This window comes from Chelonoidis abingdonii, chromosome 4 (assembly GCF_003597395.2).
Source record: "Chelonoidis abingdonii isolate Lonesome George chromosome 4, CheloAbing_2.0, whole genome shotgun sequence".
In the NCBI taxonomy this organism is placed as follows: Eukaryota; Metazoa; Chordata; order Testudines; family Testudinidae; genus Chelonoidis; species Chelonoidis abingdonii.
The window spans coordinates 89,065,195-89,078,170 of record NC_133772.1 but is presented as its reverse complement, the minus strand read 5'-3'; the positions used below and the strand labels follow the sequence as shown (position 1 = coordinate 89,078,170).

The following is a 12,976-nucleotide window of genomic DNA, read 5'->3' as shown; positions in this document are numbered from 1 at the left end:
AGTTCCTGCCAGCATTACACCTGAGAGACACCCTCTGAGGGACAATGGCTTCCCTATGTCCTCCATGCACCAGAGTGTAATAATTAGAGCTACTCAGGAATTTTTCAACAAAATGGTTTTTCAGTCAGAAAATGCCAATTTGTCTAAACCTAAATTTTGCATGGGAATGTGCCAGTTTCAACACAGCTCTTGTCAGGGAAGGTTTCTCAAGTCCAGGATGAAATTGCTGGTCAAAACCAAAGACAAATGGAGCACCTCAGAATATCCAACAGCCTAAACATTAGGGTGTTTGCCTATAATGTGGGCGATGCAGGTTCATGTCCCTACTCTGCCTAGCGCACTCTTTCCTCCCCACCTGCTCCAGGACTTAGGAAGCCCATACAAGGAAGTTATAGTTCCCTCCAGGGGTATGTAATTAGTCCCAGTCACAATCTAGCTCAGGCTGACTGTTATTGTTAACTCACTTATTGAGGACACCAAAGAAAATCACTTTATAAACTATATACAACACCTCTAAAATGCAGTCATCTGTAGGGTGGAGGCTAGCAACCAACAGCACAGCACTTGGGAAGGAAGGACTGGTAATTTTGTCCAGTGATAACCCCTATTATTCTTTACCAAAGTTTTTGGTGTGTTTTTAGTGTCTGTGTAGTGCACACAGTTCATAAATAAGGCTACATTTATGTCACAGAGGTCTTGGAAGTCACGGAATCTGTGACTTCCAGAGATCTCTGTGACATTCTCTGCCTCAGCCTCGGGGCTGCGGGACTCTGGAGCTGGCAGTCAGCAGGGCTCTGGCAGAGTTCCGGTGAGAGCAGCAACAGGGGACCCTCTGTGAGGTTCCAGTGACAAGTGACAGACTCCTGAGGGGTGAGGTCCCCCCTCAGGGTTCCAACAAGGGGGTGGGATAGTTCACTGGTTTGAGCATTGGCCTGCTAAACCCAGGGTTGTGAGTTCAATCCTTGAGGGGGCCATTTAAAGATTGGTCCTGCTTTGAGCAGGGGGTTGGACTAGATGATCTCCTGAGGTCCCTTCCATCCCTAATATTCTATGATTGTGACCGCCTCATGTGGGGGGAATGCCTCAGGTGAGCAGCTGGAGGTGTCCCATTTTTCTCTTTGGGAAATATGGTCACTCTGCAGCTCCCAGCCACCATGGATGGGGGGGGCCTCCACTGTCACCAAGGTGGCAGAGGAAACCATGGAGCCGCAGCACCAAGTTACAGACAGGTCACAGCTTCCATGGATGTTTGTTTATTCCCCATGACTTGTCTGTGGCTTTTACTAAAAATAACTATCACAAAATCTTAGCCTTATTCATAAGATCTCCTCACACACACAGAGGAATGACCTGATACTTACTAATAGAGAATGTCCTTGACTCCACAATAATACACTATACAGACAGCTATAATCTGGTGCTGGTGCAGACCCAATTTGAAGTATAAAAGCTCTGGATGAAAATCTGAATGTTCAGCTTCTGAAGGACTCCTTAGAAATGTATTTTTAAAGGACAGTGAGCACCTGCATCCCAAAGAGAACTAAAACCTCCCCTTATCCCTGTTTCATAACACCTCCCTGAAACAAATCTATGTTAAATTATTATGAAAAATTTGGGTGGAGCACCCACAATTGAGGTGCAGTTTCCTTGTGCATCTTGTAAAACTGGTTTTTCTAGCCTTTGGATGAGGAATATTTCTCTAGAGGAAATTCAAGTCACCATCAGATCTTTCACTGGTAGTCTGTTTGTAGTAAAAAATGTCAACAGACTAATGGACAAACCATTTATTTGGCTCTGTGCAGAGCAGAACATGCTGCTAGGGGCCTCATGGTAAGCGGTCCTGGGCTTCAGGGGTTGGATAAGGGGTGGGGGCAGTCAGGGGACAGGATGGGTTGGATAGGGGGTGGGATCCCAGGTGGGGTAGTTAGTGGTGGGGGGGTCTCTGGAGGGGGCAGTCAGGGAGCAGGGGGGGTGGATGGGACATGGGAGTCCCGGGATCTGTCAGGGGACGGGGGGTGGATAGGGTTCAGGGCAGTCATGGGACAGGGAGCAAGGAGGGTCCTGGGAGACAGTTAGGGTGGGAGGGAGCCTCTGGGAGGGGGTGGTCAGGGGACAAGGAGCTTGGGGGGGTAGATGAGTTGGGAGTTCTGGGGGGACCTGTCAGGAGGCAGAGCAGGGGTGTAGAGAGGGGTTGGGGCAGGCAGAAAGTGGGGGGGGTTGTATGGGTCGGGAGTTCTGGGGGTCCTGTTAGGGGGTGGGGGTGCGGATAAAGGTCAGGGCAGTCAGGTGACAAGTAGGGGGTAGGGTCGTAGAGGGGCAGTCAGGGAACATGGAGCAGGGAGGCTTAGATGGGAGAGGGGTCCTGGGGGGTAGTTAATGGCAGGAGTCCCAGGAAGGGGTAGGAAACGTTCATAGGAAATGTTGAGCAAAGTGCATAGCTATATGAAGGTACGTGTTCCAGAGATCCAGGGAGATGACCCAGTCCCCCAGAGATCCAAATATGGCATAATCACTGCCAGGGTTACCATCCTGAACCACTGAAAGAGGAGGAAGTTGTTTAAAGTCCTGAGATCCAGAATCAGTCTCCACCATCCTCTTTTCTTGGGAATCAGGAAGTATCTAAGGTAAAAACCTTTTCCTACAAGCAGCAATGGAATGAGCTCAATCATCCCTAAGAGCAGGAGGGATTGTACTTTCTGTCTTAAGAGACCTCTGTGAGAAGGGTCCCTGAAAAGGGATGGGGACGGGGGTAGGAAGGAAGGAGGGATAGAGCTGAATTGAAAAAAGAAAAATTCCTGAAAATTCCCTTCTTTGACAATCAGCAAGGTTTCCCAAAATTCCTGCTAGATGGGGAAGCAGGTGGCCGGGTGAAAAATGTCATTTTTTCACTTGGGAAAACTTTTTTGCATAGTGAAAACAACTCATGAAACTGTTCGATTTTACAGATGTATGCCAAACTCATCATTTTTCACCAAAAGAATTATAGCACAGTTCTGTTACAGTGGCAAAAATGGTTACCTGCAGATGGGCATTCAGTTCTGGCTCCCAGCGTGTTGGGTAGTGGAAAAGGAAGGATTCTACTGAGCCAGAGTCCAAAACAGTTCTTTGTGTCTCCTCAGGTGATCCTTTCACTCTAAGCTCAAGGTCATCTTCCTCTGCAGACACAAGATGAAGAGTGTTCCCAAAACCATGGTGGAAAGTGAAGAGAAATAGCTCCATCAACCAATCACTTAAGAATCTCATTCACCAGTGGCCATTTGGAGCTGTGACGGAAAAGTCACACAAGGCACAACTCACACATTGGAATTTCTTGTCATCTTCATACAGAGACAAAAGTTCCTCCTCCTGGTTTCTGGGAATTTTTCACAAAAGCTAGTAAAACAGTTTTTGCAAGTTAAAAGTTGACTTTTTTTTTAGTGTGTCAAAATGTGAAATTTCAGGAAAGTGATTGCAATATTTGGAGAATGATGGTGAATTCAACACGAGGAAATTCAAGGTATTCCATCATAGATCTCCTGGAGAATGGCATTATTTAAAGGTGAAGGCACTTGCCAATCTGAAGATACAGTAAATAGTTTGATGAGAAATGTTGGATGTTATTCTCCAAAAGAGGACAAAGGTAATGGTTAATTTGAGGAAACAACGTGGAAGGAATTTCACACACACACACATATATTTTACTGTCACCATGACTGCTATTCAAAACTATGCTAAATAAAGTTTAAGAAGCTTTTTTTTTGACACAGTGTGATTTTACTATCAGATTAACCTGCCGATGTACTTACCTTTTAAATACTTCATGCTCTTCTGCTTTGTACACAAACTTCTAAAGAGGAAATTTGATGGTCCTGTGACAAAAGATTTAAAAAAAAAAAAAGAGAATGAACATTACTTTGAGTCATCCATTCCAAGAGAACTGCCTTGCGTGAAGCTTTGCTCTTCTGTAATTAATACCATGATCCTACTGCATTCCTTATCTAGGAACAACTCAGGAGTGTTCCTAACATATTCTTGTCTAGAATTATCTCATCTTAGTCCATATTATCTTTAACACAATCTTAATGCCCTGGTAGCTGCTGAGACCATATATTTCATAGGCAAATGATGAGACACATCACTGGAAAAATAAATAATATGTCTAGAAAAAATATGATAAGCAAAGACCTATATATTAATCAAAAATGTATGTAGTAAAGTACATGGACAAAGCCATTCACAATAAATGCTGATTAAAACTGTCTGTGATGGAAACTCATATTCCTGGAAGCAGGGTGGGACCTGCCACTATTCTTCCACTGGAGCATTTCAGTCCATCCAAAACTAATACAATTTCTCTTTGGAGTTTAACCCCATGCTCCCATCATTGCCATTTGCACCTTCCCACTGGGTAAAAATTTTATTCACCTTAAACTACATTTTAGAGAGAATGAGAGTAGCTGAGAAATCAATCAGAAATGTAAAAATTACCACTAGGACACCATTCATGATGAGATTTTCTGGCTGGTCCAAGTTGAGGGAGGAAAAAACACTTTTCACAACTAGTTCACTGTAACACAAACGTATGCACCATTCTTATTTTGCTTTTTAGCATAATGAGATGTTGTTTTCCATTTCAATAAGTTTTTAAAATGTCAACATAAAAATAATTCCATAATGAGTTACGTGCTCACATAAGTGGAATTTGGGAGTCTTGCCATTTTAAGGATATAAATCTATCAGGTTAGCCCTGGCCTTCCTAATGCCACTCCCTGTTCTCTCAACAACATAGATTGAATTTAACTGATTTTTTGTGAAATAATGCAATCGAAGGCAACCAGTTTAGAAAGAGATGCAGAAGAAAGGATCTTTCTTACAGCAGACTGACTGGGTCATAGGCAATGGGCCTGATTCTTCAGGCACCACAGATGAACAGCTCCTACTGGACTTCATAAGTTATGTGATGCTTATATGCTGGAAAATCAGGCACCAGGTTACTCAGCTACAAGTGCAAGCACAGGTCATAGCAAAAATACCTCTTCCCTAAACTCAGATGCTCCTCCATCCTCTCTTCTTCCCAAACATTCCAGTCTCTCCACCATTTCAAACCACCACTTCAGGCAGACATCCATCCCCATCCCTCTTCCAAGCCCCTTCATAGCCCACAAGTAAAGACATCCTTTGATGGGTAGGATGTAATTCCTTTAAAAGACAGACCACTAATGCAGAGCCCCCACATGGTACAGACCTGCCTACCTGCTGCTGTGTAACAAACATCTCCTCTCTGCAAAGCTGAAGCCTGGGCATAGAGGATCCTTAATCGAAATTCCAGCAAAATCCATTAGAATCCTTCATCTACCGGTTTTTACTTGTCTCTGTTGGTTTCAATAGGAGGACCAGTAGCCTGCAGATTACTAGTCAGGTTGTTCTGTTTCAAAACCTAACAGGCCAACTGAAAAGAGTACAAACTAACAGATAACTTTCAACTGGAATTTCCAGTAATGATTCCCTAGCTCTGTGGATCACAGAATATCTCATATCACACTTCTTAATACAATGCACTATATTCTAGCACATCAAAGATGTACAGGCCTGTGACCAGTGGAAGAGAGCTTGTGGGTAGAAGGTAACTGTCAGAGAAACAGAGGATGTCTATGGGTTAAAATTTTGTCCTGGCTGAGCACAATTAAAAATCACGCCTAGCAAAAGCAAAGTAGGGATCATTTCTCCAAAAGCCTTCAGCCTTGCAAGCACCTTAAGCCAGCTTGTCTTCATTTGATTCACTACATACTTGGACTCTGATTGGCTCCTGCACTTCCATAGTCATTTTGCATCATCAGAAAAAGGTATTTATATGCCATCAGGAACTGAAGTGTCATTAAACTAAAGAGATTTCCTGTGAGAACGTTAATGATTTAAATCCTTTGTTCTGGATTATAACTTCCTTTCATTACAAAACACAACTTTTTCTCCCTCTCCCTTTTTGTACTTACATCTTCTCCATTATGAACTCCACCTCAAGCTCCTCCTTTCTCTGAAAATAGAAAAAAAGGCAAGATGGGAAACAGAATGAAGAGGCCTAAAGACATTTTTGGCCAAAGCTGGGTAGACACACACACTCCAGAGAAAGATACAGAAAAAACAAAAAGATGAGGAACAATTAATGATGAAACTGATATAGAAAAATGAAATGATTCATTAACTAATTTTATCCTGTTGGAATATGGTGTCTTCCAATACAAAGGCATAAGAAAGGTACACACGGGGCAATATATGGGATGGAGATTGGGAAATGCTGGTGCTCCCCATTTCTACCTGGAATTTCAGTCCTCACCTCTGAATTCAAAATGAAGGTTGCATGGACTGTCTCTCCAGGTCTGACTTCAGCCACGTCAAAGAGAACAGTGAAGAGAAGGTCACTCTTGGTGAGTGGGTCTTCATCATAGATCCTCAGTTCCAGGGTATTCTGGAGACAAGATAAGATATACAAGGGTTGCATATTTTTGTTTTTCGTAATGCTCAAGAATTAGAAATTCCTCATTATGGAACAGTACTATCCAATTTGGACCTAGTTAGAATTATTTTGGGGAGGACAGAAGGGGGAGGATAGAGAGAACAAGGAAGTGATGCAAACATTCCTATGATCAAACAACACGGCATCATGGAACACTAAGACTGTTCAGCTATCAATTGGTTGGTCAAGAATTTTGTCCCTCATGGTCTAGACAAGTAATACCGGAGGATAAACCATCTAAGCCCTGAAGAACTGAGAGCTGTCATTGTCCCTACCTTAACTTGGTTCTGGATCCTGAAGTAAAAGGTTTCATTCCATTCAGGTTCACCAGAGTTCAAAATAGTTTTCGTTTTGGCCTCTTCCTTTGAAGATGTTGGAAGCCACAAACTTACATAGCAATCGGCTGCACTCACTACAGCAGACAACAGAAAATCTGATATATACATTCTTAAAATGAATATATTTATAACTGATTGTTAGTGCACCAGAACTATTGCCTGCTAAAAGAAAGACTAGTATATTAAATGAATGTAGCCCCCACGGAGGTCAGTAAATGGCATTACCCAGTGTGGTTTGTAGATAGGGAAAAGAGATCCAACTAAAATATTGGGGTTTTTAAAAAGTGAATTAATTCCTTTGTTTGCAGTAAACTTTTTTTAAACTTTATAATGTGTTTGCTAATCAGGAATCTAATAGACAGGGTCGGCTCCAGGCACCAGATGAGAAAGCACATGCCTGGGGCGGCACATTGTAAGGGGCGGCATTCCAGCCAATCTGGGGCGGCCAGCCCAGCCCTACAGGGAAACGGACCCTGGCTGGGGAGGGGGGCAGGAACTAGCGATCCCCGCCATTCATCATGCCTCCGGGCTCCCCGGGACATGCCACTCCCCACCGCCTGCACCGGCCTCTGCCTCCCACGCCACTCTGAGCCCGGCCTGGCCGAGCCACCTTTAAAGGAGCAGCTGAGTCACCACCTCCTGCAGCCCCTGGGCACCGGAAGGAGGGAGGGTTCTGTGGCAGCCCAGCAGGCAAGGGTGGCAGGGACGGTTCTGCGGCGGCCCGGCGGGCACTGGAGGGAGGGAGGGTTCTGCGGTGGCCTGGCTGCCAGTAGAGGGGTGGGCCCCACTGATCCAGGCGCCGTTTGCACTGTGCTGAGCCCCGCTGCAATGCCAGCCCCGCGCAGAGGTCGCAGACCCCAGCCAGCGCTGCCTGTGTCGGCCCCCTCAGAGCCTGCCCAGCTGGAAGAGGCACCCCAAGGCCGAAGGGGGGAGCCCCTCTCGCCCGGCTGTGAGTGGGCTGCAGCGCCTGGCTGCCCCCGGGCGGAGGGAGCTGGTAAGTGCTGCCCTTCACCTCCCTGACTGAGCCACCTTGACTGCCCTCCACGAGCTCCCTGTGGCTGCTGGGTTTTTTTTTTTGCTTCGGACACCTTTTTTTTTTTTTTGCCTGGGGCAGCAAAAAAGCTAGAGCCAGCCCTGCTAATAGATTGACTCTATTGCACTAGATTTTGACAAAGTGCTGTGTCTAGAAAACTTCCAGTCCCAAAGAGATACTCTGAGACACAAAGTGACTGAAATACTTCATAGTTCATAGAAATAAGAAATAGAAAACCCTATTTAGTCATCCAGTCCAGTCCTCTGCCAGGAGTGAGACTTATACATTTTCAATGGATGTTCAAGACTAACCAGGAAGAGTCATTTTGTACCATTTCCCCCCATGGTAAATTAATGATCCTCTTCATCACACTATGTGGTCTCCAGCCCATATCACTGTCTTTTTCCTCCTCAACATGAGGTTCCATGGAGCCACAATCTTTCCTTTAAAAACATCTTTGGTCTCTGTGACAGGGTGCCAGGCAGGAACTACTGAGCCAGCTCCAATTAAGGGAAGTAAATTGGAGCTGACTAGAGAAACCTGAACCTGACTGACAAAAGGGGAAACAGCTGCCAGCCTAATTAGCCTGGGGCTATATACAGGCCCGGGGGGGGGGGGGGGGAGCCAGAGAGTGGAAGGAGAGTGGTAGTTCTTCCTTCCTGGGTTCAGAGACTGAGAAGTCCCTAAGGCTAAAATCCCCAAGATATAAATGGTGAGAAGGTGGTGGGATTGCGCCCTGTAAATAAAGTGCGCTGGTGAACCTGAGGGTCTCTGAGTGATTTTTGGAGCAGAGCAGAGGCAGGACCAAGATGGGCCTTGCTACACCCTGTTACAGTCTCAAATACAGAGTGACAACTAGATACATAGATACACATGCTCACCATGAAGGTTTTGTAATACTAGGCCCAGTCTTATGAGGTGCCATATTATCCTTTAACTCACGTTGAAATGAGTGGAAGATGAGGATGCTAAATACCTAGAGGTATGTTTATTTTTCTTTAACACGAGTCTTCAGCCTCCATTGTTTTCAACAATTTAATTTTCTGATTCTCCCTCGCGCCCTGATTCTATCTACCTTCTTCTCTGATCTGTTTTTCTTTTCTTCTCCCCTTTACCCTTGTTCTCTGCCAGCCTGTCATCTTCCCACTTTTACACTTCGACTCTCTCCACTCCCTTCTTCCATTCTTCTTTTTCTCTAAATGTCTAAAACCAATATTGTCAATAGATAATAGCATATGAAACAAAATAATAATTTACTCATTTCAAGACAGATTGCAGTTCCACGTTCTTCATCCACCAGAATGTAGTACAGTACAGTATTTCTCAGATAGAGTCATAGAAATGTATAGCTGAAGGAGACGACTTCGAGAGATCATCACATCCAGGCCCCTGGTGGCAGATTATAACCTGGAAGTTGATTACATGCCATAATGTAAGAACAGCCATACTGGGTCAGACCAAAGGTCCATCTAGCCCAGTATCCTGTCTTCTGGCAGTGGCCAATGCCAGGTGCCCCTGAGAGAATGAACAGAACAAGTAATCATCAAGTGATCCATCCCTTGTTGCCCATTCCCAGATCCTGGCAAACAGAGGCTAGGGACATCATCTCTGCCAATTTTGGCTAATAACCATTGATAGATGTGTCCTCCATGAATTTATCTAGTTCTTTTTTGAGCCCTGTTATAGTCTTGGTCTTCACAACAGGTTAACTGTGCATTGTGTAAGAAAATACTTCCTTTTGTTTGTTTTAAACCAGTAGTGGGCATCTCATCCTGGTGGGAAAGCAAAAAAAATCCCTGCATTGGTAGGATCCAATGGAACCCCAACATGAAAAGGAAGTGATACTACAATTGGGTAACTTTAGAAGGTACTGAGATTGATATGGGTATAGTGCTAAGTTAAACAATTATCGGAAATAACAGATGATCTAGGACATAGTGGAGCATTCCAAACTGTTGTAAATATTCAGTGGGATACATTGCTTCTAAGAGTTCTTCTTGCGTGTTCAGATACCACGATGCAGGGTGGGATATAAGAACATGGACAGAACACAGGAATACATCTCAGGAAGTCACTCTCAAAGCCACATCTCCTTTCCGTTGATTTTAACATGCCACTGGCCTGGGACTGCACAATGCACTTTACAGCAAGGTAAAATGGCAAAAAGCAGAAGGTAGTGAAGCATCTCAGAATACTCATTTATGCACTATCCATTCTACTGATAATTCACTTGTAGACACTGCTAATTTTCATCTTTCTGGGATGGTGTGAAGGAATTTTCAAGGGTTTTTCCCCCACTCACCCCTCACCCAAAATGGGCTGTGGCACAGGCCCCTGAAGCTGCCAATACTTCTGGTCCTCCAGTTCTTTTGTCATGGTTAAAGCTGTAACAATAATATCTAGTATTACTTTAAAAGATGCTTATATTTCTCTGCTGTCACTGGTTCCAACTCTGAAGGACACTGACAGAACACAAGAAGTACTCACACAGGTCTGCTTGAGCCAGGTTTCTAGCTTGCAGGATTCTTACACAAAGCAGAGAGGTAGGACAAGCTTCTTTCTGCAAAGCAAACACCTACTGCTCACATTGAATTAAATGGCACTGGCTATGCATTATAATGACAGAAGGGAAGAGAACAGAACACAGTTAAAAACTCACCTAAGTACTTCGGCTGTAAATAAGACAGAGAAAATCTGTCCATCCCCTCTGTGGGCAGGGTGGAATGTGAAGTGCAGCCATTGGATGCTAAGGAGTTAGCATTCATACTTAATGCGTCCCTACTGAACCAACAACCTAGCACCATGCCAAAGAAGCATTGGGCTGGTGCCCTCCAAAAGAAAGAAGGAGATAATGTCCTGACCATTCATGATAATTAGAGATCTCCATGGCACAGTCTGGAAGCATATAGGACAGGCGTAAACACTGGCAGCTTGGCAAATTTCCAAGTCATTCCAGTGGGTCATTCCATTCTGCCTATTAAAATTCTCCTGCAGTTTCAGCTGGAAATGTATTAATCAAATCTCCTCTCTTACAGTGATAAATAAACTCACAGTGATTTATTTTTATGGGAGGAATCCAGGGAAATTATCTTCTTTACATTTTCAGTTACTTGACCCTAAGTGTTTCCTAACCCAGGGAACATATTTACCCTTCTTTCTATGTATTGGTCTGTGATTTATATAAGATATTTGCAATACATCATATTTACCTTGATCCCCATCTACAAGGACCTTGTGTGCCTTTTCTGAAACCCCTACCCTCCTTAAGAATTTCACACAGGTTGCTTGATTGCCAGAGGATACAAGGCAACTCCTGCAACAGGCTCTTACTAAAAACAGAACTCTGGGAATTTTTTATTGAAAGGAAGATTTGAAAACCTCTCACCCAAGCCTCATAGCACTTGGTTGGATCACAGCTATTGTGTCTTCCCTCAATGTCAGAGCATCCCTGTGTAGTTGCAAACTAGCAAGTCTTCAACTGGGGCCACCAAATCCCTAATATAATTTTCAGGTGGCCAAGGCCCAGAAGAAGGAGAAAGTCCTCAAGTGAAGGAGAAAAAGAAACTATGCAGGATGCTTACTACAATGTGAAGCTAATTTCTTTAACAACACTGGCTTTTTTAATCCTCATTTTTCATGATTCAGCATTTTGGATGCACGGTAAACAACAGTGAAAGAACCTCAAGCTTCTGTTAGAGGTAAATTCTGGTCTGCAATGAGACATATTTAACAGACTGACTACCTAAAAGTAGAGTGCCTGCTCCCAATCCTAACATTGCTAAGATCATCCTAATTTCCAAAAGGGCTCAGAATAATAGTATTTTGAACCAGCGTATCAGACCATCGTGTTATAATGCATGTAACCACTTGATGTTGGAAACTATAACCGAGGAGAGGCTGGGAAGAGGTTAGAATTTGTCTTAGATACATACTCATTCATTCATATACACTCGCATTCAGGCCCAGTGTATAGAAACAAAAATAACAGTGTTTATGACTGTATTGTACTTATCAATATTTGTCAAATTGCAACTAACAACTCTGAACCTCATATTCGAATGACAAACTCAGAATGACTTTTATTAATGGGGAACACAGATTCAAACTTGACTAACTTCCATTAAGTTTGTGGATGATAAAAGGGCTATAAACCTGTGTGAAAGTAGAATTAATTATATTGTAAAAATAAGAATGGATTAAAGAAATGTTGTCTGCACCTTTAAGCAAAATTGTTGGAATGTTGCAATCCAGGTGTCAGGAACACAGACATTAGCATAGAACAATTGCACGCACAGTTTAAGGACAATTGGAAAAGTATAGCCTTAGATCCATACAATCAGTAAGGACGTGGAATATGCATGCTGTGTCACAGGTGTTTTTCCTGTCTGTTCCTTTCTTTGTCCCTTTGTCTAAACTCCTGCCCTTTCATCTGTATAAAAGAATAGTTTGTGTCTTGTATGGTACTCCAATTATCTGGTTGTATTAGCAGAGCGCTGTGCTAAATAAAACAGAGAGGTCTGACAAACTGGAGTCCTGAGTCTAACTTTGACACCTGGCTTTGCCAACACACACAAATTTAATATGAAATCTGTAACCAATGCAGAAATTCATACCTTGATCTGCTCCCAAAATTTCTTCAAATATTTACTGATGAGAATTGGCAGACAGCCCCTCAGAGCATTATGGTCACTGTCGCTTGCAGGTCAGATACTAAAAACAGCAAAACTTTCTGCTCAGTTTGAGGAAAACCAGTTTCTTGGCTGTAGGACTATTCTAGTTTGATGCTACTTTAAACAAACAGAATCTGGAGAACAGGTGTATATAAACAGAAGCAGAACTCCACCTTCTGTATGACCATACCAAACACTTAAAAAAAAAAGAATGATGCTTACATATATAAATGCTTTGTTGCATTTTAAAAGAGCTACATTGTCTTAATCATAGAACACAGAAATCAGACTATCAGGAGGCCATCTAGTCGACCCCCTGCTCAAAGCAGGACCAACAGCAACTAAATCATCCCAGCCAGGCTTTGTCAAGCCAGGCCTTAAAACCTCTAAGGATGGTGATCCACACCTCCCTAGGTAACATTCCAGTGCTTCACCTCTCTCCTAG

At 43.5% G+C, this 12,976-nt stretch overlaps 1 protein-coding gene across 1 annotated transcript in view; it reads right to left on the bottom strand.

The window, feature by feature from the left end:
• The window catches only part of LOC116832825 (cytosolic phospholipase A2 epsilon-like), a 57,387-nt gene extending 46,305 nt beyond the window's left edge, over positions 1-11,082 (bottom strand). The window contains 5 exon segments of the mRNA XM_075065851.1: positions 5,970-6,010; positions 6,311-6,442; positions 6,766-6,902; positions 10,349-10,421; positions 11,071-11,082. Of these exon segments, the coding sequence (XP_074921952.1) occupies positions 5,970-6,010; positions 6,311-6,442; positions 6,766-6,902; positions 10,349-10,421; positions 11,071-11,082 (395 nt within the window).
• Between the last annotated feature and the right edge of the window lie 1,894 nt (positions 11,083-12,976).